This window comes from Micropterus salmoides, unplaced genomic scaffold (assembly GCF_014851395.1).
Source record: "Micropterus salmoides isolate LMB-PRFRI ecotype aquatic unplaced genomic scaffold, ASM1485139v1 Ms_hic_scaffold_9, whole genome shotgun sequence".
NCBI classification, from domain to species: domain Eukaryota; kingdom Metazoa; phylum Chordata; class Actinopteri; order Centrarchiformes; family Centrarchidae; genus Micropterus; species Micropterus salmoides.
Genome location: NW_024044681.1, coordinates 4045764 through 4072912, shown reverse-complemented (window position 1 = coordinate 4072912; position 27149 = coordinate 4045764). Strand labels below are relative to the sequence as shown.

General features: G+C 44.7%; 1 protein-coding gene across 1 annotated transcript in view; it reads right to left on the bottom strand.

Annotated features, from left to right (window-relative positions):
- Positions 1 to 25210, bottom strand: part of LOC119895382 (filamin-C-like) — a 60416-nt gene extending 35206 nt beyond the window's left edge. Inside the window, 8 exon segments of the mRNA XM_038708481.1 lie at positions 3205 to 3405; positions 3680 to 3842; positions 5249 to 5326; positions 5412 to 5530; positions 5773 to 5923; positions 8596 to 8693; positions 8974 to 9222; positions 24348 to 25210. Coding sequence (XP_038564409.1) covers positions 3205 to 3405; positions 3680 to 3842; positions 5249 to 5326; positions 5412 to 5530; positions 5773 to 5923; positions 8596 to 8693; positions 8974 to 9222; positions 24348 to 24729 — 1441 coding nt within the window. The 5' untranslated portion in view covers positions 24730 to 25210.
- Positions 25211 to 27149: the final 1939 nt, after the last annotated feature.

The window sequence follows — 27149 nt, the reverse complement described above, 5'->3', positions numbered from 1 at the left end:
GTTTTACCAACAAAACAACATAGTTTGAAGAATAGAAACTGCACTAGAGTGTAAAGATGAAGCCCAAACCAACACACACACACACACAAGCCTTCTCTGGATCACGTAAATGTCAGTACTGTAAAACTTTGAATAATAGCCCAGTCCTTTATTTGCTAAAATCACTGAATTGACCCTGCCTTTATTTGGGACAGGCGTTCATATGGGACAGGCCTTTAATTCTTTTTGCACAGAACTGAAACTAATATGAAACAGTTTATTTATTTCAAACAGAATAATACTTATAATAATATATATAATAAATTATCAAATACAAGTCATTCATTTGATCTAGCTCCGACAGACAGCTTATGCACTTTTATTTTGAAGGCAGCAACCTCAGGAGAACAACAACACTGTCCAGGATGAGAGAAGTTCGCAGACAGAGAGCGATGGACTTCACATGACAGGATTCACGACTTGGATCATTTGAAAAGCTGTTTGGATTCTTTTGATGAGTGGAGCCTCACAGACTAAAGGAATATATTAAATAATCAAGGAACGGACACATTCGGACATAACGAGCGGACTTAACGAGCGCTTCAAAGTTAATGTGAGTCAGCACTTTTTCCCCCTTTTCCTCTCTTGTAGCCAGGTTACACCGGTAAATCTAGAACAATTAGACTTTGGGTCTTGTTGTTTCTGTTAAATTAACTTAACAGTGGTATTGTGGAGAATCTAACTGATCTAACAATGTTCAGCATGTCCATACTGACATATTGATCATACGTTTAAACAATAATATTTGTATTAACGATCTAAGCAGCTTAGAAGCAGCTAAAGCAGGCGACCCCGCAGGGTTTAAGAGGTTTAATACATCCAAAGAACTTCTATGAAAATCAGACCAGGCGTTTAATTAAGGCAGGCGTTTATTTGTCAAAATTTGTTCCAACATCAGGCCAGTAAAGGAGGTAGGTGGAAATTTGGGACTCGGCTATAAATTGAAGTTTTATGATAATCTATATCTACTGACTTGGGGCAGCTGTGATAGAGTGGCTTGCCTTTTAATCGGAAGATCGGCGGTTCGATCCCGAGGCTGCATGTCGAAATGTCCTTGGGCAAGATATAGAACCCCAAATTTTCCACCGATGGCTGTTCCATCAGTGTCTGAATGTGTGTGAATGTTATTTCTGTTCTGATGAGCAGGTGGTGGTCGTTTTTTTTAGTACTAGCACCACATGGATCGGATTGGCTCACTTTCAGTAATTTTCAAAACACATTTCATTCAGTGCTAAAAAAGGTACTGAGGTATAACACACATATGTTGCTTAGTGAGGTATTCAGGTATGATTTTGGTGTCAGTGCCATAACTCACGTATTGTATCTACACTATCAAAACATTTCAATTCACTTGCCGCCCAGTTTGAAGTCAGTTTGTTAAAATGATTTTCAGCCTTGGACACAAAATCAATATTGGCCTGTTATATTTTAAACTGAATCGTTTTAGTTTGTAGCCTCAGTCTATAGCATGATAAACTATCACAGACAGTTAGCTACATGGCTAAGCCTACAAAGCATCACTGTACTTTTGAGCCTTTCTGCTACATGTACTGTTATTCTGATGTGTCTGAGGGGTTTTGTATTTTCCCGACAATGAAAATGTTGGACAACAACTTCCATGTACTTGATGCAGCTTCCTCCATTCTCTAGAACATCTAACTTGTGTAATTTGAGCAGAGGTGAATGGAAGAACATAATAAACGGGATAAGTTCCTAAGTTTGCCTGAGGTGATCATCAGTCCTGACACCATCCAGAGAGGGCTCAGCACACCACATTCACTCTGTCTCTGTAGAGGAAGATGAAGCCGCTCAGGACGAAGCAGGAGCTGCACATGCTGTAAAGCTAGGAAACCCCCTCCAGAGGGGCCGGAGACAGGGATGGTTTTGAGTTGAGGTGGAAGGAAACCATGCGAGCGCAGGCAGGCTCCAGTCACACCCCGACCCAGCCTGTACTAACTTGGTCGCCTGGGTTTAGGCGGTGTTGGAGGGGGGCCTCTCCTTGTCTTGTCTGAGGGTGGGGTGCGTGTGCACTGAGGTACAATCTGCACCGGAGACCCCGGAGGTGGGATGCTCTGTGAAACTGAAGGAGGGAACAAAAGTGATGATACAATTGTGCAGCAAAGAGGGGACAGAGACCTCCAGACCACCAGACCAGCAGACAGCAGGACCAGCAGATTACCAGAGCAGCAGGCAGAGGTGGGACCAAGTCTGGTTTGGCAAGTCTAAAGTTGGTCTGAAGTCACTAACACTTTAGTCAAGTCAGGACTGGAGGTCAAGTCACAAGCCCAGACAGGCAAGTCCAAAGTCCTAAGTCAAGTACCAAGTCAAGTTCAGAGTCAGGTCAAAACAGGAATGTCCAAAGGTGAGAAAGGAAATCAAGACAGCAAATCTCAAGATGCTTAATTCAAAATAGGCAGGTCCAGGGTAATATCCATATTCACACATCACACTGGAAAGACCTGAATGAAGACAGTATGTTCCATGTTATGTCCCAAGTCAAAGACATACGAGTCCCAAGTCAAGACAAGCAAGTCCAGCGTCAATTCCCAAGTTGAGTCAAGTCTTATCAAGATAGAAAGTTTCAGTCAAGACAAATAAGTCCCAAGTCCTGTCAGACAAGACGCTACATCAAAGACAGGCAAGGCTAAAGTCAAGTCCATCCAAATGTCCATTCCTTGGCCCCGTCTGTCCAACTGTCCGACTCTGATAACAGCCCACACCTCTGCCACAAGACCAGCGGAGCACCAATGAGCAGACCGGACACTGCAGCCCAAAACCATGACAGCAAACAGCTTCAGCCAAAAAAAACCCCAGTACTGTTGAGCAAGCACCAACTGTCCCATCAGACCCGGACCCAGACTGAACTGCAGATTTCACACTGTTCATACTGGAAAACTTTTAGTTTAGTTCAGTCTGGACATCAGATTTCAATGTGACACTCTGATTAGTAACAGATGCTGACGGGCGGGAGATTGTTCATATTAGATGATGAACTACATGAAGTCAGAATATCTGCAAGTCTCAGGTTCTTGTTCAAGTTACATGGAAATCCATTTATAACACAAGTATGGATGTATTTCAACATTAAACTTTGTAAGGAACCATCTAGAACAAAAACATGGTCAGGACTGTCCGGTGTGGTGGACACACATGTGTAAGGCCTACCCTCTGAGATGTGGACGGTGAAAGGGCTTCTGGGAATCTGCTGCCCAGCAAAGGTCACATAGACGGTGTGGGGCCCCTCCAGGACGGGAACATAGGTGCAGCGGAAAATACTGTCGCCTTTGTTCTCCAAGACAATCTCCACTGTATCCCTCCGACCGTTTGAATCCACAATGATGACGCCTACATCTCCAGCACCCGCCCCTGGTGGACAGACAGACAGACAACAAGACTCTCAAACCCTGAAAGAAGAATGTGATGCTCACTGGATCAGGACCGCACAGACTGAAGCGTTGCAGCTCTACTGCGAGTGTTATAACTGAGGGGTGAGATATTCTCCACCTGCGGTACGATGGAAGTAGAAACCTAAATCACTGATTAGAAAAAGATGCTGGAGAAACAATTTCAGTCAGTCTGTCGGAGGTCTATCTGTATGGTAACAGCTTCAGTATTCATGAGTTTCAGTTTGAGGGATTACCTGCAGTGTAAATGTCAAAGTATGTCGGTTTGTTGGCCACATTTCCAGTCGACTGCAGTCCCGGCCCGCGGGCCTGAACTCTGCTCGGGTCGCCCATGGCCTTCGAAATGTTCACCATGAAGGGACTTCTGTCGATGTCCTGCCCAGCAAACAGCACTTTCACCTGGAAGGATCAGTAACGCAGAGCCCGGTCAGGGTTTCTGATGGGTCACTCATGGCTCTAACAAACCAAATCTATAATCTAAATCATAAAACCTTTTTTTTCTTAACATTTTTAGAGTAAAGTACGTTTGAGGTAGATGTTCTGATGATTCCTTAAAAAGAAGAAGGAACATTTTGAAAGCATGACTGACTAGTTCAATCAAGCGGAGCTGTCATGCCACAAGGAGTTTTGTAAGGAGCAAGAGGGGATAACCTGAAGGTGACACTGTCCAAACTGAAACGTATTGTTTCTTTAACAAGCATACAAGTACCAGTTCAGGTTACCCAGACTTCATTTATGAACATAAGAGTTATTGAGACATTGTGGATTTGGATTCATCAGTGGCGTAAAGTTGATTGTAGACTAACATGTTGGCTTCATTATAATCTCCTCCTGTCATTAGAAAAGTATAAAATACCAACCCACTGACTTAAGTGTCGGACCTAAAATTGGGTCCAGAGCCTAAAAAGAGTTAAAACTTTTAACTGAATTTGATCCAAAAGGGAATCCCTAAATGGTTCCAATTTTCACCCAAATAGATGAAGTGTCCTAGGACCTCTAACAGGATCTGTTGGCGAGTCCATTGAACCTAAAGTGCTGCAAAGATTTGTCAGACTGGAGAGATTGGACAGATATCTCATGACCAAGTTACATCATGTGGGCTGTGTTGGAAACGGGCTAAACTGCTGACTCAGAAGGTGTCTATCAGGACAGCGAGGCATCAAGTGCTTTTCGAAACGTCTCAAACGATCTCTTCCTGTTTCCTGAGAAGCCTTCAAGCTGCCCCAGTAACGGCTAGTTTTGATGCAGCCTATTACCCATAAAACAGCGCGGCTACAGCCGCCGTAGCTCTCGTAAACTGGTTAAGACGGCGGACAAACAAGCCGAATTCGTACACAAATTAAACAAATTAAAAGTTTTTAGTAGTTTTCTTGCTTTGATTTTTGAAAATTTAGCGAGAACTAAACACTGAACTATAATATCAGCCCATGACTGTAACCAACCAAGTTTGTTCAGTATGATTTCTGAGGCATCTGTTAGCTGTTTGGCTTTTCATTCAGCTGATGCTAAGGCTAGCGTCTCTTCCGACAGCCAGAAGAGACGCCAGACGGCGTGCTGATGTCACGCGTTGCTATAAGTGCTGCCCTAGAAGGCTCTTCGAAAACAATGTAAACAGAGCTGCCTTCACTTGAAAGTGATGCCTTCTGAGGCAACTGCCTTCTGTTCCGAACACAGCCGTGATGGCACACGAGCAGCTCCATTCGCTAAAGAAGACCACGTGATGTAGTTGAAAGCTCTGAAAGCTAGCGACCTCTGTGCTATATGATTTGGACCTTTTAAATATTTCTTCCACTGATGTGTCTTACTTTATGAAGCCCCTCCACTTTGGGCAGGTAGACCACGGAGTAGGTTCTGTTCTTGTCGTTGTTGGGGATCACCCGGGCCTGAAGGGGACAGAAAGACAAAACGTCTCAGTTGTGTTTCACTTTGTTGCGTTTGACTGAATCTACCAAGAGTGTGTGTTCCCACCTCCTCTGTGTGTCCCTCTGGATCTTCCACATAAACCAGAACCTCACCCAGTCCAGCCTCCACTGTCTCCACCAGAAACTCAGCTGGTTTCAGAACCACGTTACCTCGAGGCTCAATACCTGAGAGACGCGTGAAAGGAAGGAAGGAAAGAGACATGAGACCATGAAACTACAGGATTGTGTTGCAAAATGAACATTTTGCAAATTTTTTTGCAGTTCTCCAGATAAAACCACTGCTCTGCCACTGTTTAAAAAAATTAAACCATTCTAGCAGGGAAACAGCTGCTGGTTTTAACTTGAAGCCAATAAAATTTAATCTGATCAGTTTTGGGGTGGACTTTGGTGCTGTGTTTGTTCCTCACCGGGTCCGTAGGCTTTGGCCCTCTTCGGGTGCAGGGTCTTCGCCCTCAGTGGGGCGCCGGGCTTCAGTTTAGATTTGGGGAACTGAGACAGGTAGGTCATCACAGAGTGCTCGTCCACGTTCGGGTCAACGATCTCCTCTGGAGCGATCACCTGAAGATGAATGATGATACGAACACATGATGAGCACACAAACTGCTGCAGATCATCCCGCTAATAAACAAGAAACCGGTTCCTTCCAAAAACACATCAAAGACTCTTTTTAAATGGAACCAGGACAGTTTTTATTAGCAAACCATGTAAAACTGCTTCGCTGATCTGATTGTCTCAGTCCAAAATCACTGATGGAAGAAAAACTGGAGACTAAAGACAGAAAATAGAAGTTCATCATTTTAACGAGACCAAATAATGGAGGAATGAGTCTGAGCTGGTGAACGCATCAAAGGTCTTTAAATGTTTAACAGCTGCTCCTTTAATGGATTCTGTTGTTCATTAGCACAGCAGTTTTTAAATACCAGCATACCACTAGTACCAGCATCAGCAACACTGTGTCCAAATACTACTTCTATAATAAGCCTTGCATCTGAATTTATTACATTTATTTATTTAGCTGACGCTTTTATCCAAAGCGACTTACAATTACTATACATGTCAGAGGTCGCACGCCTCTAGAGCAATGAGTGTCTTGCTCACGGACACATTGGTGTCTCGCAGTGGATTTGAACCCGGTCTCTCACACCAAAGGCATGTGTCTTATCCACTGCTCCATCAACACCCCTGACATACAAGTATAAAAGTAGAACGAGTATTTTTGTTTATTATTTTTTATATATATCTTTATAAGTAACACATTCAAAAGGCATGAAGTCGAGCTATAAAAGAAGCACAAGGCAATATAAAAAAGAAACATTTAGGGATTTCTATACAGAAATAAAATTAGTTGAAATTGACGTTGAGCACTGACGAGTAATTTTTCTTTTTCTGGACCAAAAACAATGATTTCAGTGTTTACCTTTGTTTAACTACAAGAATGTTTGTGATGTAAACCTGTGCATCATCTGCACACTGATGTTCAGATATTTGGGTGTTTCTATCAGGAGCGTGTAGATGTTGAACAGAAGAGGACCGAGAACGGAGCCTTGGAGAACACCACATTACACAACATATTATTGAAACTATAGCTTCATAACACTGCCAGCTGCCTCAAACTCCAATAGTGTGCCACATTTTATTTTATATTACTGAGGGCACTGATGGCTCTATATATATATATATTTATAAATATATTTACACCCAGTATGTTTAAATTGGACAACTTTTAAAGGATTCTGCTTTTCTGCATCGCTCTACTGCACATACAGCTCTTCGTATTAAAATCCATTTACATTGATATTCATTTTTAAATATTTGTAATATATTTCCTGTTTTTACTTTAATTGAATTACTTTGTTGTTGATTTAGATTTTGTTTATTTGGTGCTTTAATGCAGTTAGTTTTATGCCTCCTGACTGAAAATGCAACGGGGACAATGCCAACAAAGTTCTCCTAAATCTGAATTGGATTCTTGTCAGTGTGGAAAAAGCTTTGAAACAGCATTTGCACCTTTCCGCTGGGGAATATAATGTACAGAGTGAATAACTGAACAAATTCAATATGAATTTTATTAAAATAATCTTTAAAATGTTAATTATTTTTGGTAAAATCTTCTGAGGGTGCTGACGTCATGACCTCAGTGTTTCTTCAGAACCATTCCCTTAAAAAAAGAGAGTAAAGCTAACGAAGTCTGACTTTAACTGTGGGTTTATCTCACGTTTACTGTGCCCCAGTGTCTTCCTAGCTTCTGATTGGTTAGTTTAACCACATGTCATAGAAAGTGTCGTTTCCAGTAATAATCCAGACCGTTAACAGAACAAATGTCTCAAAACAAAAGATCTGAAAATCTGAAATCTAAAAACATCTGCTTCACTTGTTGTAGCTCTTAAAAACACATCATCATTTCTCACACAGGAAGGTCGTCTAAAGATGGAAACTATGACTTTATGACTTTAACGAGTCAACAGCTAACAGTCGTTCATCATCCACAGTTTGTGTTTCGTCCTCCACTCTGCTGCTAATTTAAACTGCTGGCTGCAGGATCGCTCCGCAGGCTGGAAATAGACCAGAGCGCCATCCAACACGTGTGAAAGGAAAGTTCCTGATGCCGCCTGTTGCATCACAGCACAGCTAAAGACTGATTACACAAACACTGACATCATATCATTTGTCTCCTTCAGTTTGTTTAAGCATTTCAGCAACTGAATGAGTTTGAACATTATAAACTAATAGTTGGCGGATAAGTTATAGGCAGATTTAAGTGTTGTTTTACACTTTAATATATTCAAATTTGACTCTCTTTTAAAATGTGTAATACAGTTTGAACAATTGCTACAGGTTTAAAGGGATAAATGAACTTTACTGAAGTAATAGCTTTCAGAGTAATAAACAAAGAGAAAAACATTTGGAGAATAAGGACAAAAACTACAATTTTAAGCCGATAAATACAGAAATAAGGCCATCGTGTTGGGAAATAGTTTAGTAGAACATTTAACTAAATAAATAAATCTTTTTGTTTTTGTTGTTAAGATTTTCAGCAGCGTGGGGAGACGTAGGACAAATCCTGCCAACAGCACTGCAGAGAAACCTCTATATTATAAATGTTCCCTTTGAGATTATGTTAAAATAATAGAATAGAATAATATAAGAGTGATATAATATAATAGTCCTCGATGCTTTCTGTAATTGGCTGTGGTTTTGTTTGGGTGGACTCAGGATCAGGTGAGTGTTACCTGTGGCACTCCGAGCCAGTCGTCAGCCTGCTGCATGGCCTCTCTGGCGTTCTCCACCGGCTGACTGGGATCCCATGTCTCCCAGTCTGGACAAAGACCTGAAGGCAGCACAGCGAGACGCTGGAGTTCAGTTTCACCAAATCTAACCTGTGCTGTGCGAGCTGAGATACCTCAACGTGATTTCAGCCTGAACTTAAACATCTGAATCCCTTTCAGCTGAACTGTCATTATCTCTTCAGCTGCTTTCTGTAATTTAAATGCAACTTCATCCACACTTTAGCTTTTTTAAAACAGTAACTGGTTTTAAAAAAGTAACTGCTTCATCGCCTCTGTTAAATATTAATTAATTAATTGTCAGAGTTCTGGATCTGTACGTACCAGGGGCGCAGTTGTCCACCAGGGCTCCCAGCGCCTTGCCGTCCCTCCAGTCTCTGTGGAAGTTGGTGATGGGGAGCTGGGGAACCTTGTTCTGGATCCAGCCCAGCAGACGCTGTTTGGGGGTCAGTTTCTTGGCGTCTTCGTCGTCCTCGTCCTCCCACATGGGCATGGAGATGGAGTAGTGCAGGATCAGGGTCCATATGAGGCCCAGGATCAACTTCAGGTTCCCGTCCACGATGGCTTTAGAGTCTGAGGGACAGACGGGGAAACAGGTTAGCTAGCGGCTGAGGACGAGAGTCACACACATGACAAAGGGGAGGATTTATCACGACGGGAATAAATCTGTCAGACGATGAAGCCGGTTTTCATCACTTCTACGAGCTTATTTTGTGTGTGAAGCCTAAGATGCTGGTGATCGCTACACGTCCAGTATCAGTACCTGCGTAGTCTACATCTCACCGGCTTTATTAGTTTAAGGTCCTTATGGAGGCCTTAATGTGGTTTCTCTGGGACTCGAGTCTTTTGGTTTGTTGAAAGCTGCGTGTAAACACCAAAGGAAGCTGTGCGCTCTTACAATCCGACAACATCACTAATCAGATCTTCTCCTAACTCTGCAGGTGGTTATTCCAGTCAGAGAGAGATTATCAAACATGAATTACAGGTCTGCACCTTCACTGAGCACCTCTACAGAAAAACCTTTATTTATCCGTGAGGAGCTTCTTTTGTGCAGAGCATCGGTGCACGAACCAGCAGTATACAGCAGGATGCACCACGCACGTCACAAAACAAAGTAAGTGAAGCTCGCAAAGCTCAATAAAGTCATGATGAAGAGGTGAAAGGGAGAGAGAGTGGCGGGTGGTTCTGCACATGGAATCCTCAGCATCAACGTACAACATCAAATCAAATCCAACGTGTTTATACAGTTTCAAACGACCAACGGGCTGCACAAAGGAACAACAATCATATAGAAATGCTCGCTCAGCAAATGAAAACTGACTCAGAAGGCCGCCTGCAGTGCATCATGGGAGGTCAAATATTCTCAGGTTTAGCTAATGCTGCATTCATGATCAGCAGGAACAGGAAACCCAACACCTGGGAGTGCTGATAAGGAGTACTGGTACTATATAAATCCTAAATTTACTCTCTGTTTTTACGGGAGCAGTGGCCCCGCTGGGCAGGACCCGGGGCCAACTCCAGATCTGAACCTAACATGTTTCTGATGGGGGGAACCGGAGCAGCTGCAGGAAACCCACACAGAAAGGCTTCTTTCGGGACCGTCTTACTATGACGTAACAGCGGTACCCACTGCACCACCCAGGATGCATTATTCCAGGACGGTCACGCCGACAGTGAGCTTCAAAAACACCCTGAATGTCTGGGAGGAGTCAACAAGCGGATGCAAACTTATATTAGCTGTCACTGACGGAGGCTTTGCAGCCGTTAGGCCTCCAGTGAGATCCTGAAGCTGAAAGCAGGTATGTGGACCTGATGATGGAGGACTCTGAACCACGTTCCATCACAGTCCACCCAACAGCTGATGAGGCGCTTCAGTCTGGACCAGCGTGGAGGACGGACAAACGCCATCGTCTATAAAAAGGCTGCTTTTACTGTCATTTGTTATTTTCAAGTGTTTTAGTTTCAGCTCTGATTGTCAGCAGCCTGCAGCTTGGAGCGCTCACCGAGACTCAGGCTGAACTGTTTGGATAAGGAAAGTGCGGCCAATTAGGAGCCAGTAAACTTATGTGGTTTCGTTCCATCTCAGCTCTTCTAATGTTTTGTGATCAGCTCGCGTGACCCGCTTTCCTGTTCTGTTCTTGAGATTTTAGATCCCACCGCCAAAATAAGAGTTCTTGGCTTCACGTTGTTTATCTTTTGGGCTGACGGGAGACTTGTTTTAATGTGAAGGTTTCATCCGTCGACAGCAGCGAGCAGATCTGCGGCAGGATGAAGTCATGCGGCCCCCGGTCTGAGGGATGAGGTCACTTTAAATGGGAAACACATGCACACACACACAAATACACACAGTAACGCACACGTCCAGGAATCTGAGGGAGGACTGAGTCGAACACTAGATTGTTTGACCAACTTTTAGTCCGATGACTCTTTCTCTCTGTTTAATATAGAAACACACACACAGCTAAAGGTTTAGTCCCGCCTCTGACTCACTTCACTTCTTTCTCTGGAGCGAGTTCATCGAGCTTTCACCACATCAACTCGAACTTTAAAACAGACCAATGGAAACCTCATGTTCCCCGTGAGGCACGTTAAACCAACACAGTTACAGCTTCTGATGGATCGACCAATCAGGAGGCACGCCGGGAGCAGAGAAAACACTCGTAAATCACCCGGGTGGATCTGGCAGATTGTTGGACGAGTTAGAAAGAGTTGGTGGGAGCTGTTTACTCAGACACCTGCTGATCAGGACGGAGCTCCAGCTGACGCTTCTCTTACTTTCACCTCTCAGAGCTCCAGACCAGCTGACTGCTTTCAGCTTTCAGCTCATCAGGGCTTCATCGTGTTATTCAGGGCTTGTACCAGAACAGTTGACGTGGTTTCATTCATGTGTTTGTCAGACTGCTCATCGCTGCAGCACCCTGTGTGTTGAACGCTCCGTTTTAGCTGCAGAGTGAAGCATCTCACTTCTGTCAGATCTCTGTTAGGAGTCGCACATGTGCAGCTTTTAGGTAAGGACTACCAGCCAATCAGAAGCAGAGTAGGGCGGGTCCTGACAACCAAGTTAGTGTGATCCGAAACAAAGCCGCTCCAGCAGATAAGCACAGCTTCGGTCCAGCCGTACATGTTGGAGCCCGAGTCCGATCCCGGAACACAAGCAGAACGACCAGAACCAGCTTCAGAACCGCCCCGGGTTCCCTTTAGAGCCCTTTTTGCACCGTAGGGCTCCGTGGTCACGTTAGCAAGACTAAAGATTCAACGACTTGCAAATTAAACTTGTGGTTAAGGTTGTAAAACTTTGTGAAAAGGTTTAGGCACAAAAAGAACTCTGTTAGGTCATGGTTTGGGCATAACAACAGTAAATGTTTACACGGGAAAGAAACACCGTCTTTTGTAGTATTTACATTCATTCATTTAGCCGACGCTTTTATCCAAAGCGACTTACAATTGCTATACATGTCAGAGGTCGCACGCCTCTGGAGCAACGAGGGGTTAAGTGTCTTGCTCAGGGACACAGTGGTGGACGGGTCACAGTGGGGGATTGAACCCGGCTCTCTCACACCAAAGGCAGGCGCCTTATCCACTGGCACCATCACCACCCCTACCTGTTCACCTTAACCGCCTCCTTATTCGGCCTTTACTTATTTATATTATACACCTACCTTAGCGTTCAAAAACGACGCTACAGAGCTTCCCAGAACATTACAAACTGATGCCAAGCGGGTCATGACCGTGCATCCATATGAGACGACTTGGGTCGGGTGGACGGTGCATCAGAAACCGGACCCAGGAGAGTGTTGAATCATTTTAGTGACACAAACTATGATCTTTTCCTCAACATAACCAAATTGCGACGTTTCCCAACGTCAACCACTGGTTTTTAGGCCTGTCCCCGACCGAAGGGTTAACATAGTCGAATCATGTGTGCTTTTGTGCATGGGGATTGTGAGCCGAAGTTAACTGAGGCTTACTGTTGACCATCTTTCTCTCTCTCACCTGCCATTCACCGTTCTTCTGAGTTTTACTGCTGACAGCTGCGTGCACGTCACGGTTCCTCGCGGATCTATTTCAAGCAGCCAGCTGATTAAAAACGATAAAATATTCTTTGTGTGGTTCATCAACATTGATAAATTATCCGAAAGTCCCGCGAGGTGCCGACAACTCGGCACAACACCAGTGAAGCTGGAGCTCCGTCTCTTCAGCAAGTGTTCCTCCTGCCACTACCTCCACGCACTGACGCCCCAGGGTTAGGTTACAATTTTGGATTTATTCACGCACTTTAAAAACAGTAATTGAAAGTTTTATTCTTTTTACATGTTTATTTACAGTATTAAACGTTGTATATTGTAACAGGCTGTATATTAACTTATTGGTATGTAAAATCAGACGTTGAGCTCCCCCATAAGCTGAGAAGCTTCGACAGTGAGATTGAGGCTCAGATTCAGGCTCATCGCCAATCGAAGCATCGAATCTTCGACTATTTGGGGTCAGCCCTACTGGTTTTATTTTGAAAGTCTAACTGGACGCTGCATGTTTATCGTTACTAACTTCACCGCAGTGCCCTATATGTCAACAAACAACACCAAGGGGTAACCAGGGCGTTAAAAAGCAACGCCAAGGACTCTGACCAAGTGTCTGACCATATGTGAGGGGACCGAGGTGGAGTGTGTGACATGTCTTCCTCATGTTACGGGGACATCACATGGTGTGGCTCGCCTCGCGAGGCCTCAGCGGAGGGGGAACGTCCTGGCCTCTCAGGGTGTAATCATGTGGTCTCCCCTCCGGGCCGCGACCGGGGTTACCCTGTCGGGGTCAGCTCAGGGTTAGTTTCCTCTGAAGTGATGGAAACCCGGCCGTGTGAGTGTGTTTTCACTCTCATGACTTCATGTTTTCCTCTCCGAGCTCAGACGGCAGGAAGCTCGGTGACCACAGATTAGAGTCGGCTCGGGATTCGGAGCGTCGCTGTAATCTTTCCCCAGGAAACAGGAGCTGCTGCAGATTGTTTGTTCTCCTCTCACGTTGTCTCTCTTGTCCTGGTCAGCTGATCCCAGAACAGATTTAGTGAAGCGTTTTGATTTTCAGCCAACACACACTTTGTTGTTTCAGCGTTTGCACGCTGCTGGAAAGGGACTGTGCTAAATCTGAGGTACTTTACTCAAGTATTTTCATTTCATGCTGCACATTTTGTTCTTTTCACTCCACCCCGTTTATTTTCAAGGTTTAGTTACTTTGCAGATTCTGGTTATTAAAACAAAATATAATCAAAGATGCAGAAAGTTTGCAAAGACGAGGAAAGTTCAGAATCCAAAGATATAAACTGCTCATGTCTTGTGACCCTGCAGAGACGCCGTACTCTGCAGCAGAGCAGGACTGGTGTTCTGCCAAACACCTTCTGAGCTGCAACAACAACAAGGCGTCTGTCTGAAACACCACCCGTCCCGTTCGGTAACGCCCTCCGACAGCCACAGCGGCGAGCGGACACGCTCTCTGGTTGCCAAGGGTTACCAAACAAACAAGCAAAAGGTCGCCCTGCTGCGGAGAAACAATGGAGTCCTGATAGAAAGGCTGCGTCTGTGCGGGCCGGGGGAGAAACTCTGTAATGGGACATTCAGAAAGAGAGGCTTTATGAGGAGGCAGAGGAAGTGATGGAGGCGGAGTGGAAAGAATTAAAAACCAGATCAGGAACTCCACAGACAGAGGGGGGGTCTGAAGGGCCGCGGCATCGCGTACAAACAGGAGAGCAACAAAACCCCCAAAGAGGCTTCAGACTGCAGAGGTGCAAAACACAGACGACGTCTCGTTAAAGATGCAAAATGAGTTTATTTGGCTGAAAACACTAAAATTTGTGCTTCTCCCAAAGAAATGGCCTCTGCTTTATCACACGTGTCCCTGAAAATAGTTTTAAATTTAAACACTGAAACGTGATTAAATTACAGGTGAACAGGAAATTAAAATCAAAAGGTGGAAATATCTCATAGATTCAAACGAGTTTACAGTTAAATATTTTAATAAACCATCTGTTTTAACAACTCGACGTATTAAATAAAAGAACGTAACATCGGGCAGGGGTAACTCTGCTAAAATAGAAATGTTTCGTTCTTTTTCAGTCAGAACAGCCGCCTTCATCAGCACGCACACCACTGCTGAGAAGCTTCACAGCGCCGCCATGTTTGTAGTTCTTCTGTAAATCTCCAGTGAAAAACCTTCAACTGGTACCAAAGTTAAAAACAACGTTTCCGTCACCAAAACAGACATTTTAGATCTAAAATGAACAAATAAATGAAGGAGTTTGGTTCATTATTTCACTGTTTCATATCAGTAATATCTATAATAATCATTTCCTTCCACTGCTGCAAGAATAACCTCAGCAGGCTCAGACAGGAAGCTCCCACGCTGACGGGAACGTCTCCGTGCCGCTCGGCGCTCGGTACTGACTGAGACAAGGACACAGGGGAGACGCTCCTCGCCTCCTCTGGAGTCCGTCAGCCTGTCAGAGCGGCGGCGGAGACATGAAGACAGTTTCCATCTGAACTCCTCTGTGATTGGACGGTGCGTCTGGCAGAAAGGGACCTGATTGGACAGAGATCTGATCGATTCAGGCTCCACTGATTATCCTGCCTCTGTCTGACCCGTGTGAACCATTCCAGTGAAACAGCTGTTCGCTCAAACGCTGGCCAGACTTTCAAATTAAAAGTACGCGATGATAGTGAGACTAAAACTAACGCTGGTTAAAAGAGGAGCTTTGGTCAGAGGACTCAAACTCAAACGCAGATTGAACTAGAGCTGCAACGATCAGTCAATTAGTTTTCAACTATCAAATTAATCGCAGATTATTTTTATAATGAATTCATGAGTTTTGGTCATTTTTTTAAGAAAAACGTCCAAATCGTCTGATTCCAGCTTCTTAAATGTGAATGTTTCCTGGTTTCTTTCCTCCTCTCTGACAGGAAACTGAACATATTTTAGTTGTGGCCAAAACAAAACATTTGAACTCGTCTTCCTAATGAGACACCACTGTGTCCCTGAGCAAGACACTTAACCAGAGGCGTCTGACACGTGTAGCAGCTGGAAGTCGCTTTGGATAAAAGCGACAGCTAAATGAATAAATGTGATGCAGCCACACAGACAGACGCGCAGCAGGTGGACAGCAGCTGTGTAAATGTGTGTGTGTTGTTGTTTATCCCGAAGAACCTCGAGAGTTTAACTTCCCACAGATATTTAAAGACACACACACACACACCTGTGGCCTGTAAAAGCCTGAGTGTGCATTTCCAGCCAGCAGCTGGAGGCCTGACCTCGCGTGGGTCTTTCACGCTTTGAGTTTCTGCTGAAGCTTTTCTTTTCATTATAAAACCGGACGTTAGATGGAAACCTTTTTACTTTAAAGAGCTCTCGGCTCTTCACATCCTGTCAGACACGTGAAACATCCCTTTTTATTTTGTTGTAACGAGGATCTCCACAGATGTAAATCTTTAGAAATCACCAGGCTCCACTTATCTTCCTTTCTCCATCTGAAAACGACGTGTTCGAGCTGGAATTGCTGCTTATTTTCTGTTGCAACATGCGAGTGTGTGTTTTGTGAGTCGTCAGGTCGCGTTCTGTCGTCTGTCTGCTTTATTTGTATTTGAGTTACAGGACGTCCATGAAAACCAGATGCTGCGTCCCAAAATTTAAATTATATTCACAGTCTTTAGTTTTGAACTGATCTGTTTAAATGTTCTGACTCCTCAGTAAGCAGTGAAAACTCTGCACGGGTCTGAGGGCCTGACGTGGGTTTGATGGTGCGTTCAAAGACCGGTCGAAACATCTGACGGATTTTAAGTGAACAGTAGCTGCAGTTTCTCCGCAGTGAAGCGCAGAGATTTCCTGATTTCTTGAACACATCTTTAATAAGCAAACATTTTGTGCTCTCTACATTCAGAACGAACGACTTCACCGACATTTCTGCAGCCGCGTGTTCTGCAGGACGCCGGAGTAATGTTCCTAAACAACACCAGGCCGCATCAAAATACACTTCCTGTTAGTAAGGTGTGTGTGTGTGTGTGTGTGTGTGTGTGTGTGTGTGTGTGTGTGTGTGTGTGTGTGTTCAGGATCTGTTGACCCTCCAGCTGTCGGCTGAAATGCTTCAGACCAACTGTGACGACAGCTGACACACAAACACACACACACACACACTTTCTCGACCATCCTCCTCCCTTTGACTCCCACACACAGACACCATTCATTACCCCCCCAGGCTGGGACAGACCACATGACAGGGGGGGGGGGTGTCTGACAGTAACAAGACCGAACCTTTGTTGTTCAGAGTCGAGCTGAACAGCAGTGTGACAGTCAGCAGATCTCACTCGCAGAAGTCCATAGAAGAAACGGACCATTTAAGAGTTCAGCGTTGAAGCACAACTCCTCGACCCGTGACAGCAGTCGCATGAACTCGTCTGTGTCTCTGAGGGGAAAATAACCCTGATGATGTCATAGTGATGTCATCAGGTTGGTGTTAGACGCCACAAATGTCTAAAAACACACAGTCTGTGTTACAAACAGGAGGTCTGGAGTTGGAAAGACGGCGCAGATTACCAGGTCGGGACGCTCTGATGAAAGACAATCCAGGTGCGTTATGGGAAATGTAGGACGGATGTATCTTTCCCAGATTGTCATGGAGTCAGATCTGGTCTGTCCAGGATTGTGACCACATGACCAGATTAGTCGACCTGATCTGAAGTCCATCAGGACTAAAACCTCACCCCACATCAACCAGGACCCCCCCTGACTCTCCCGACCCCCAGACCTCCTCCCCCTCTTACAGAACAGCCTGCAGCGTCTGAACAAACAAACTCGTTCATCTGCTCGCTTTCACGTTGTTGTATTTCTAAACGAGTCACTGAAGCAGATTTGTTTGTGTAAAAACTACTTGGCAGTAAAGAGGTTTGTGATTCCTGTTGAGAGCCAGCAGGTCACATGACTTCACCAGGAGAGCCTGATCAGCTGAGCGACCCGCTGATAGTTTACGCTGATAAAACATCAGTAAACGCTCAGAATCTCCTCGTTAATCTACCAGCAGCTGTTTTCTCCTCAGAGGTTTGGTTGTCAGTAACTTCAGTAACTTCCTCCTGTCTGCTGAGAACAAACAGGAGAGTCGGGCCCACGTGGAGAAACTCATCACCTGTCTGAGCTCGGGGGGCAGAGAAACCAGCTAACTCTGTTAAAAATAACAAACCAGAGGACAGACTCACAGCTGCCCCCCCCCCTCAATGTTTCTATCACACCGCCTCATTTTTTAATTCTTCAGCTTCTAAAAAGTGAGATTCTGCTCGTTTCTCTGTTTCTGACTCTAAACTGAATCTCTTTTAAGTTCTGGACTCGTAAACAAAACCAGACATGTGAGGACCTTTATAGACCGATCGATTCATCTGGACTTCAACATGGAAACTTCTCTCTGACGTTTCAGGCCAAACATGAAAATAAGCAGCAGATCAAAGATCCTGCAGGTTTCAGCCGCTGGCGTGATGGCGGACATATAAGCCCCGCCCACATCTGCGCTGTTCTCCTGTTTATTTATTCATTCTGAACCAAATTGCAGCAACACGCCTGCTGTGTTTGAAGTCGATTGGACGAAGAGTTCCTGACATAATCCAAGTACAAACAGAGAGATTCCTCTACCAGAGAGTTTAGACCGCAGGACGTCCTCTGATTCAAAGGAGAAGCTTATGGGATGAACATCACGCCATGTTTCACAACTGGACAACTTTTTTTGAAACTCAGTGTTTGAAAACTTGTAACAAAAAAAGTTTTGCAAGATCGAAAACTGCAGTTTGGTTTCAAAAACACGGTAAAAAGAGCCGCAGTTGTGAAGAAGAGATCAAGTTTTCAAACACTGAGTTTTAACCTCTCAGAACTTTTTGGTCCAGTTGTGAATCCATCCCATAGAAACTTCCAGCAACAGATCCGTCACATCTGTTGTAATTCTTATAAAATATGAAACTCTTGCTTTGTGTCAGTCAGAAGGTTCAACAGATGCTCGACCGGCTCATTTTCAAACTGCTGTTTCCGTGAGCAGATCGAGGTGAACTCGGTTTTCATGGCTGCATCAGAGAGATTATTCAGACGCGGACTCGTCGATCCTTCGAGTTTCAGAGCTTCATCAGAGAGCAGAGAGGCGTCAGGAGGCCGGCCTGTAACCACACAGACACCAGCGCACCAGGACAACAGAACACAAAGCCAGACACGCATCTCCGCCACGCCGCCCCTCCACATGTTTCTGAGGTTTTAGAAACAGTTACAGTGATTAAAAAGAGCTGAAGCAATAATAAGGATGCAGGTAGGTGTGACGTCAGCTGGTCGTACTCTGGTCCTTTTACTGTGGTACATGCTGAGAATACTCTCAGTTGTTCATGAGGTGAAGCTTCAATAAAACACAGCGACAAGCTGACACATGGGGGGGGGGGGAACCTGGCTTCAGCTGGACATTCCTGTCTGCTGACTGCTGCAACACATGGAAACCATTACAGACACAGAGGAAACCAAGAGCCCAGATCCACTTCAGTCCAGATCCTCTCTGATAGCAGTGAGTCTCAGTGGAAACCAGGACTGAACCGTCATCCAGACGTTACAGCACTTCCTAAAGGTCAGAATAGCATTTTAGATGAAATTCTGTGGAGCTGCAGTTTTTCAGTGAAACTTAAAATACTTTCAGTTTTCAGTTCACAGCCCTGCATCTGGAGCAGGCCTTTAATTCCTCTCAGACAAATCTGTCGCTCAGCAAAGCAGGGAAGCTGAATATTATATATCAAATAACATCGAATCAAACATTTGATCCGGCTCCGACAGACGGCTGTTTTTAGGCAGCAAGGTAACGAAAACAAGCGCACCCAACAACACGCTGCAGGAAGCAGAGAAGAGTGTGGGCGGAGTCAGCGGACTGAGAGAGAACGTTTAATATGTTATTTTAATTTCATTAACACACACAAACACTTTTACTGTTTTATTTACTTATTTAATGAAATTAATTGTTCTTCTGTAATTTATTTGTAGCTATGGCAACACTGTTGTTATACATTCATGCCAATAAAGCTGATTTGAATTGAAATGAATCGAGATGGACGTTGCAGGATTCACAGCAGCTTACAGCAGCTAAAGGGGGCGACCCGGAGGGCTTAAAGAGGTTTAGAACCAGACCCGGCTTCTGATGGGGACCTGCCAGGAAACGGGGCGGGAGGGTTTTAATTAAAGTAAGGATGTAAAAACCATCGCTCCCTCTACTTTCACAATATCAGTAAAAATGATCACAGTTAGATATTTTTCTAAATTTGTTGAGGCTTTAGAGGAAACCAGGGTCGGTCTCAGACCAGCAGACTGAACTGAGCTGTTAATGAAGAACTGCTGCAGGTCAGAACTGGATCACATTAAGGATCCTGCTGGTTGATTCTCCGATGGCCTCATTTGTTCTTGAACCAGAACCAGGAGGTCCGATCACACCGGGTTCAGCCTCTGGCTCGGATTCTAAGGCTCTCTGGGACCCGGCTCTGGATCATATTTAGGATCTTTTAACTCCTTATGAGCGTTTGCGTAGTTTGAGATCTCAGTCGGGGGTCTCCTGTGTTTCCCTGAGTCCAGGCCGACAACCAAAGGGGACAGAGCTTTGACCGCCAGAACCCCGAGGATCTGGATCGAGCTGCCTGAGGACATCAGGCCGCCAGAGTCCGGACTTTAAATTCTCTTTAGAAATCAGGAGCGTTTAATCTTCTCTTGTTGTGTTTTCTGTTTTTGTGTCACCCCTCCTGAGGTTCATCATCATGAAGCGCTGTGTACCTTACATGGCTGAGCTCACCTGGGACCTGCTGGTTCTGTTCTGGTCTCTGCTGGTCTCAGAGGTCTGATCTGGTCTGAGACCGACTCACTTTGTGTTTGTATCAAAGAGGATCTGGACTGAAGTGGATGTGGGTTCATGGTTTCCTCTCTGTGTCTCTCAGGTCTATTTTCAGCAGCTGTTGGTGGAGGCAGAGCAGAGCCAGCTGTCCCCCATCAATCACCCCCCCCCCCCCCCCCCCCCCGGGCCCCCCGGGCCCCCCAGGCCCCCTACAGCTGGAGCCCTGCAGTTAAACTACAGACCTGTAGTTCACACTGATTCTCTTCCTTCCTGCAACCCACTAAAGTCTCCGTTTGAAACCGCAGAAATCTGCTTTTACCGCTGAGAGGAAAGGAAGTGACGCTGCTGGCAGACTGAAACAGGAAATAAACAAGAACGCAAAGTTAAAGTTGCAGTAAGGTCACTCGGCGGGTCGGGATTGGACTTTCAGACCAGGACACAACGCTTCTGATTGGCCGACAGGTGTCACAGAGTTTAACGACGACTTCCTGTCGACAACATAAATGTTTTCCTACAAACAAAACAGACGGAGAGTCGGGGCCCCAGCTGAGCGCTACCCATAAACCACTGCAGTACTACACTGCAGTACAACATCACAGTACTGCAGTACTGCACTACAACATCACAGTACTGCAGTACTGCACTACAGTACAACATCACAGTACTGCAGTACTGCACTACAGTACAACATCACAGTACTGCAGTACTGCACTACAGTACAACATCACAGTACTGCAGTACTACACTACAGTACAACATCACAGTACTGCACTACAGTACAACATCACAGTACTGCAGTACTGCACTACAGTACAACATCACAGTACTGCACTACAGTACAACGTTGCAGTACCGCAGTATTTCCCTACAGTACAACATCGCAGTACTGCAGTACTACACTACAGTACAACATCACAGTACCGCAGTATTTCCCTACAGTACAACATCGCAGTACTGCAGTACTACACTACACTACAACATCGCAGTACTGCAGTATTTCCCTACAGTACAACATTGCAGTACCGCAGTATTTCCCTACAGTACAACATCGCAGTACCGCAGTATTTCCCTACAGTACAACATCGCAGTACCGCAGTATTTCCCTACAGTACAACATCGCAGTACCGCAGTATTTCCCTACAGTACAACATCGCAGTACCGCAGTATTTCCCTACAGTACAACATCGCAGTACAGCAGTATTTCCCTACAGTACAACATCGCAGTACAGCAGTATTTCCCTACAGTACAACATCGCAGTACAGCAGTATTTCCCTACAGTACAACATCGCAGTACCGTAGTACTTCCCTACAGTACAACATCGCAGTACCGCAGTACTACACTACAGTACAACATCGCAGTACCGCAGTACTTCCCTACAGTACAACATCGCAGTACCGCAGTACTTCCCTACAGTACAACATCACAGTACCGCAGTACTACACTACAGTACAACATCGCAGTACTGCAGTACTTCCCTACAGTACAACATCGCAGTACTGCAGTATTTCCCTACAGTACAACATCACAGTACTGCAGTATTTCCCTACAGTACAACATCACAGTACCGCAGTACTACACTACAGTACAACATCGCAGTACTGCAGTACTTCCCTACAGTACAACATCACAGTACTGCAGTATTTCCCTACAGTACAACATCGCAGTACTGCAGTACTTCCCTACAGTACAACATCACAGTACCGCAGTACTACACTACAGTACAACATCGCAGTACTGCAGTACTTCCCTACAGTACAACATCGCAGTACTAGAGTATTTCCCTACAGTACAACATCGCAGTACTGCAGTACTTCCCTACAGTACAACATCACAGTACCGCAGTACTACACTACAGTACAACATCGCAGTACTGCAGTACTTCCCTACAGTACAACATCACAGTACTGCAGTATTTCCCTACAGTACAACATCGCAGTACTGCAGTACTTCCCTACAGTACAACATCACAGTACTGCAGTACTTCCCTACAGTACAACATCACAGTACTACACTACAGTACAACATCACAGTACTGCACTACAGTACAACATCACAGTACTGCAGTATTTCCCTACAGTACAACATCGCAGTACTGCAGTACTTCCCTACAGTACAACATCACAGTACTGCAGTACTTCCCTACAGTACAACATCACAGTACTACACTACAGTACAACATCACAGTACTGCAGTACTACACTACAGTACAACATCACAGTACTACACTACAGTACAACATCACAGTACTTCCCTACAGTACAACATCACAGTACTGCAGTACTACACTACAGTACAACATCACAGTACTACACTACAGTACAACATCACAGTACTACACTACAGTACAACATCGCAGTACTGCAGTACTACACTACAGTACAACATCACAGTACCGCAGTACTACACTACAGTACAACATCACAGTACCGCAGTACTACACTACAGTACAACATCGCAGTACTGCAGTACTACATCAGACTGCAGGGTTCAAAGTAGAAGTCGTGTGTCAGCTTCACATGTTGGATCTCAGGTGTTGATCGGCTGTTTAAAACCTTCACTTTTCATTATTCTCTCTGTGAAAAGACGTCTGACGGGATTGAAAGATCAGTAAGTTATTAAGCGTAACTTTGATGTGTTTCTGTATCAAAGTGGATATTTAACTCCCTAAATTTCACTGAAAAGCTGGAGAAGCTCGTCTGAACTTTCTTTCTCCATCACGGAGCAGAACGTTCAGGTCTCACCCGGTGAAAGTAACACAGCTGGATTTGGGTGAATCTGGTTTTTCAGAGGGTTTTTAAAGTTTACAAAACCAAAAGTTTCTTGGTAACTTTTCAGTCAAAGGTGTAAATTCAGTGACGTGTAAATACTCTGGACTCTGCGGGGTTCAGTCCATTTATGGAGGATTCATTGATTCTGAGGGTTTAGGTTTTTTTAAAATCATCAGTAGACCTAAACTGGGTAGATTTATTTAAGGGGTGAATGAAGATAATAACTGATGGGATTTGACAAAATAATTAGGTACTTAATTGATTATTGTTACAGTATTTCATTGGTTTAAAGGTCTTTAAATGGTAATAAGGCCTTAAAATGTTAAAACATTATCAGAAAAAAAAAAGTGTCTCCTTTTTGTGTTAAACTGAAAAGTCAGTGATCGAAGCTAGTTGGTCCTTTTTATTGATAAATAAAATGTTTTGACTCCTAAATAATCCAGAAAATAAAAATACTTCTATAAAATACTGTATACTTATCATCTAGGACCTCAAAAAGTATTAGGTTACCTACAGACACACAGTTCCACTCAGCAGCTCTTTACTGAGGCTGTTAACACCTGCAAACACACCTGAGAGCCGCAACAAGCAGCTGCAGCAACATTAAAGACTCTTTACACCCGAGTTCTTCAAGAGGAACATTTACAGGTCTCAATAAAGTCAATATTAAAGTTTAAAACCCTTTTTGGATGAACAGAGATGCTCCTGGTTATCAAACATTTCACTCTGCTCAACAAACACGTTCCTGTTCTGTATGTATTTATGTTTCATTTGTTTCTTACTAATCACGCAGCTGCTCTGAACAGTCTTCACTTTTCTGTTTCCTAAATCTGCTCTTTATGAAGCTCATAGTTTGTGTCTGACATATTCTGGAGAACAAATGATTTAAAAAGTGCAATAACAGAGATGAAGTGGATTCTTTATCTTTGCTGCTTCTGGATCTGGAATCTTCTGAGCTCATTTCATCCCTCTCAGCCCTCTAACATTGTCTCTGTCTCTGAACGCGCAGTTTGTGTTTGTGCGTAAAAACTCTCCACGCTGGGCGCGCGTGTGTTCTGCGGGACTCACCGATAGAAACCAGTCTGATGTGTTCCCTCTCCAGGAACTCCAGGGCGACGGAAACGTTCTCCAGCTTCATCTGTCTGAAGTTGGGTCTGGAGTGGTACTTCCTGTACATCTTCTTCTGGCTCAGCACCTCCAGCAGCCCGATCAGCTTCAGCCCGTCGCTCAGGTCCTTCTGCAGGTCGTTGATCCGCTTGTTCATGCACTTGAGGTGCTCGTTGCACCACCTGGTGAACGTGTTTTGCTGGATCTTCTTCCACGGCGCGTCCTCCGCCAGGTCCTTCTCGGTGGCCGGCATCTCCTCCTCCTCCTCGCCGATGTCCGCGGCGCTCTGGTAGAACTGCGGCGGCAGCTGGTGCGGCTCCAAGTAGCCGCTGTTGCTCATCATGCTGACCCCCTTTTATAGGACAAAGCGGAGTGGGAAGAGAAGAAAAGGCAGAAAAAAGAGAAAGGAAGAGGAGCGGCGGGGGCAGTGCCAAGCCAGCTGGGAGTCACACGCTTCACCGAAGTTTGCGTAAAGAGTGGAAGCGTGCGCTCCGGCCAGAGAGCAGATCCAGAGTCCGTTAATCCAGCGCGGGCCGTGTCATGGGCTCCTGCGGGGATAAAATATGAAGGAACGTCACTGAAGAAGGAGAAAGAAGAAGAAGAGAGTGTTTCTTCCTCCGGACAGACTCGCTCCTGTGTCCGGGTAAAGACGCGCAGGCGGCGGCGGCCTGAGAGAGTCGGGACTGCGGGTGGAGGAGAAGTGGAGCAGAGGTTTAAAAAGCTCGGCGTCACTCCGCTGGACTCCCAGGAATGCCCCTGCCATGACCATATACAAGTACAGCCCGGGCATCCTCTAATCCCGCACAGATACGGAGGCCGCAGCTCATTGGGTGGCGGCGGGGCTCCGGGGCGGGGACAGGCCGGACCCCCCCACCCCGGAACCCCCACAGGCCGCGGTGACACCTCCAGGTATTTTTAGAGGCTCCAAACCGGGGACAGACACCGGGGGCCCGTTTGTAAAAAGCTGCTCATAAACTGGCGTGAAGAGAAACCCTACGTCATCAGAGGGCAGCCAATCAGGACACTACCTCAGTCCGCCAGGGCCCAGTTGTTCAAAAAGTTTTATCTGGATCAGAATGATCCGGATTTTGCTATCCAGGATCCAGTAATCCATTTTACTTTTGTTCCATCAAAGCAGCGCTGGATTAGATCGCTCTGATCCAGATATAAACTTTATAAGATTACCTAATCTGGATTAGATGGCTCTAAATGGGATTACAGATCACAATGTAGCTGTCAGCTGTAGAAAGAACTACAGGTGGATTAGTCAGCGTGGAGTCCCACAACAAACACAGATGCACTGTGGATATTTTGAAGACGTTTTAAATCAGAAAAAAGCCAAAAAAAATAAAGGTCTTCTTCTTCTACTTTTGTGAACGGACCAACAGCTTTCAGGAGGCCGATCTCAGAATGAGGGCCCTGCAGGGACCCTGACCGGCCTGGCACCTTCTTATTCATCAGGTCTTCTACATGTTCACACTCCTGTCAAAGCGCTGAGGTGGTCCGATCAGAATAAGCCTTTTCATGGCTGCTCCAGATCTCCTGCAGACCCACATCTTGACCTGCTGTCTTTGTTTTGTACATGTCCTGTTTTTAATGTGCTATAAGAACAAACTTGAACTTGATAAATAAACATTCTACATGATACAAAGGACGTATTATTTGACCAGATTTAAAGTTTTAATACATTTTGTTCCTGAAATCCAGACTTCTGTTTGTTAATCCCAGTCCAACAAACACTGAAGTCTGATCCAGATCAAAGACTGGATCAGGGGATCGAATCTGATTTCAGAATCCTGTTTTTCTTTTCATCTATCGAATGTTCTGTTTGTTTGGACTTCAGCACTAATTATTCATTTTTAATGCTGCAGTAATATTTTAAATGTTGTCCTCTGTCTGACGGCTGCTTCATTCTGCAGGGCTGAAGCCTGAAGAGCCATTTTTCTTCACTATGAAACTGAATAATTTTCCATCTTTAAATTCTTCTAATGTACTTATTATTATAACTAATGTGGAAATGTAGTTTTTCTAATGAGACTTTCAGGGATCACCTGAATGGTTTTGGACCCCGTGTGGCACTGCGAAGGCCTCTGTTCGTTTAACCTGGACCCCAACGATCATGGATTTAAAATACTTGATCTGTGTAAATGTTTTATGAGGAATGAAACACATTCGACGTTTGTTCAAAGTTACCCGTGATGGAAAAGATCCTCCTGTGTAACGTTTATGGTTTCTGTAAACAACAAATGATCAACTAATCACTTAAAAACAAAAGAAGGTTAAAATAATCTTTAGTTTTGTGGGATTATCTGCACGGTTTCAGGGCTTTTTAGGGGATTAAAACCTTTAAATTGAAAACTCCATTAGTCCTCATCAAACCTGATGATGTCATAGTGATGTCATCAGGCTTAGAGACTACAAACTGGAGTCTGAAACCTTTTATAAAGATGCTGACTCGTGGGAATCTATTTGAGAAAGTATTATCGTAGTATTACTGTATGAGGTCAGAAGCCTACTATATAAAACCTACGGGACAGAAGTACAAACACGAGCTCACACTTCTGTCAGGGTGAGAGTAAAACCGCAGCCTGATTAAATATAGAGACAAACTAAAATTAAAGCCGAGTTCCTCTGAGCTTTACTCACGATGCTCTCAGCTGGTTAAAGGCCTCTGCTGCTCTGAGAAGGACGCAGGGATGATAAGAGCATTATTAATAATCAGCAGCAGCTCTTCCTGACGTCTGTTCAGGAGAATAACTTACA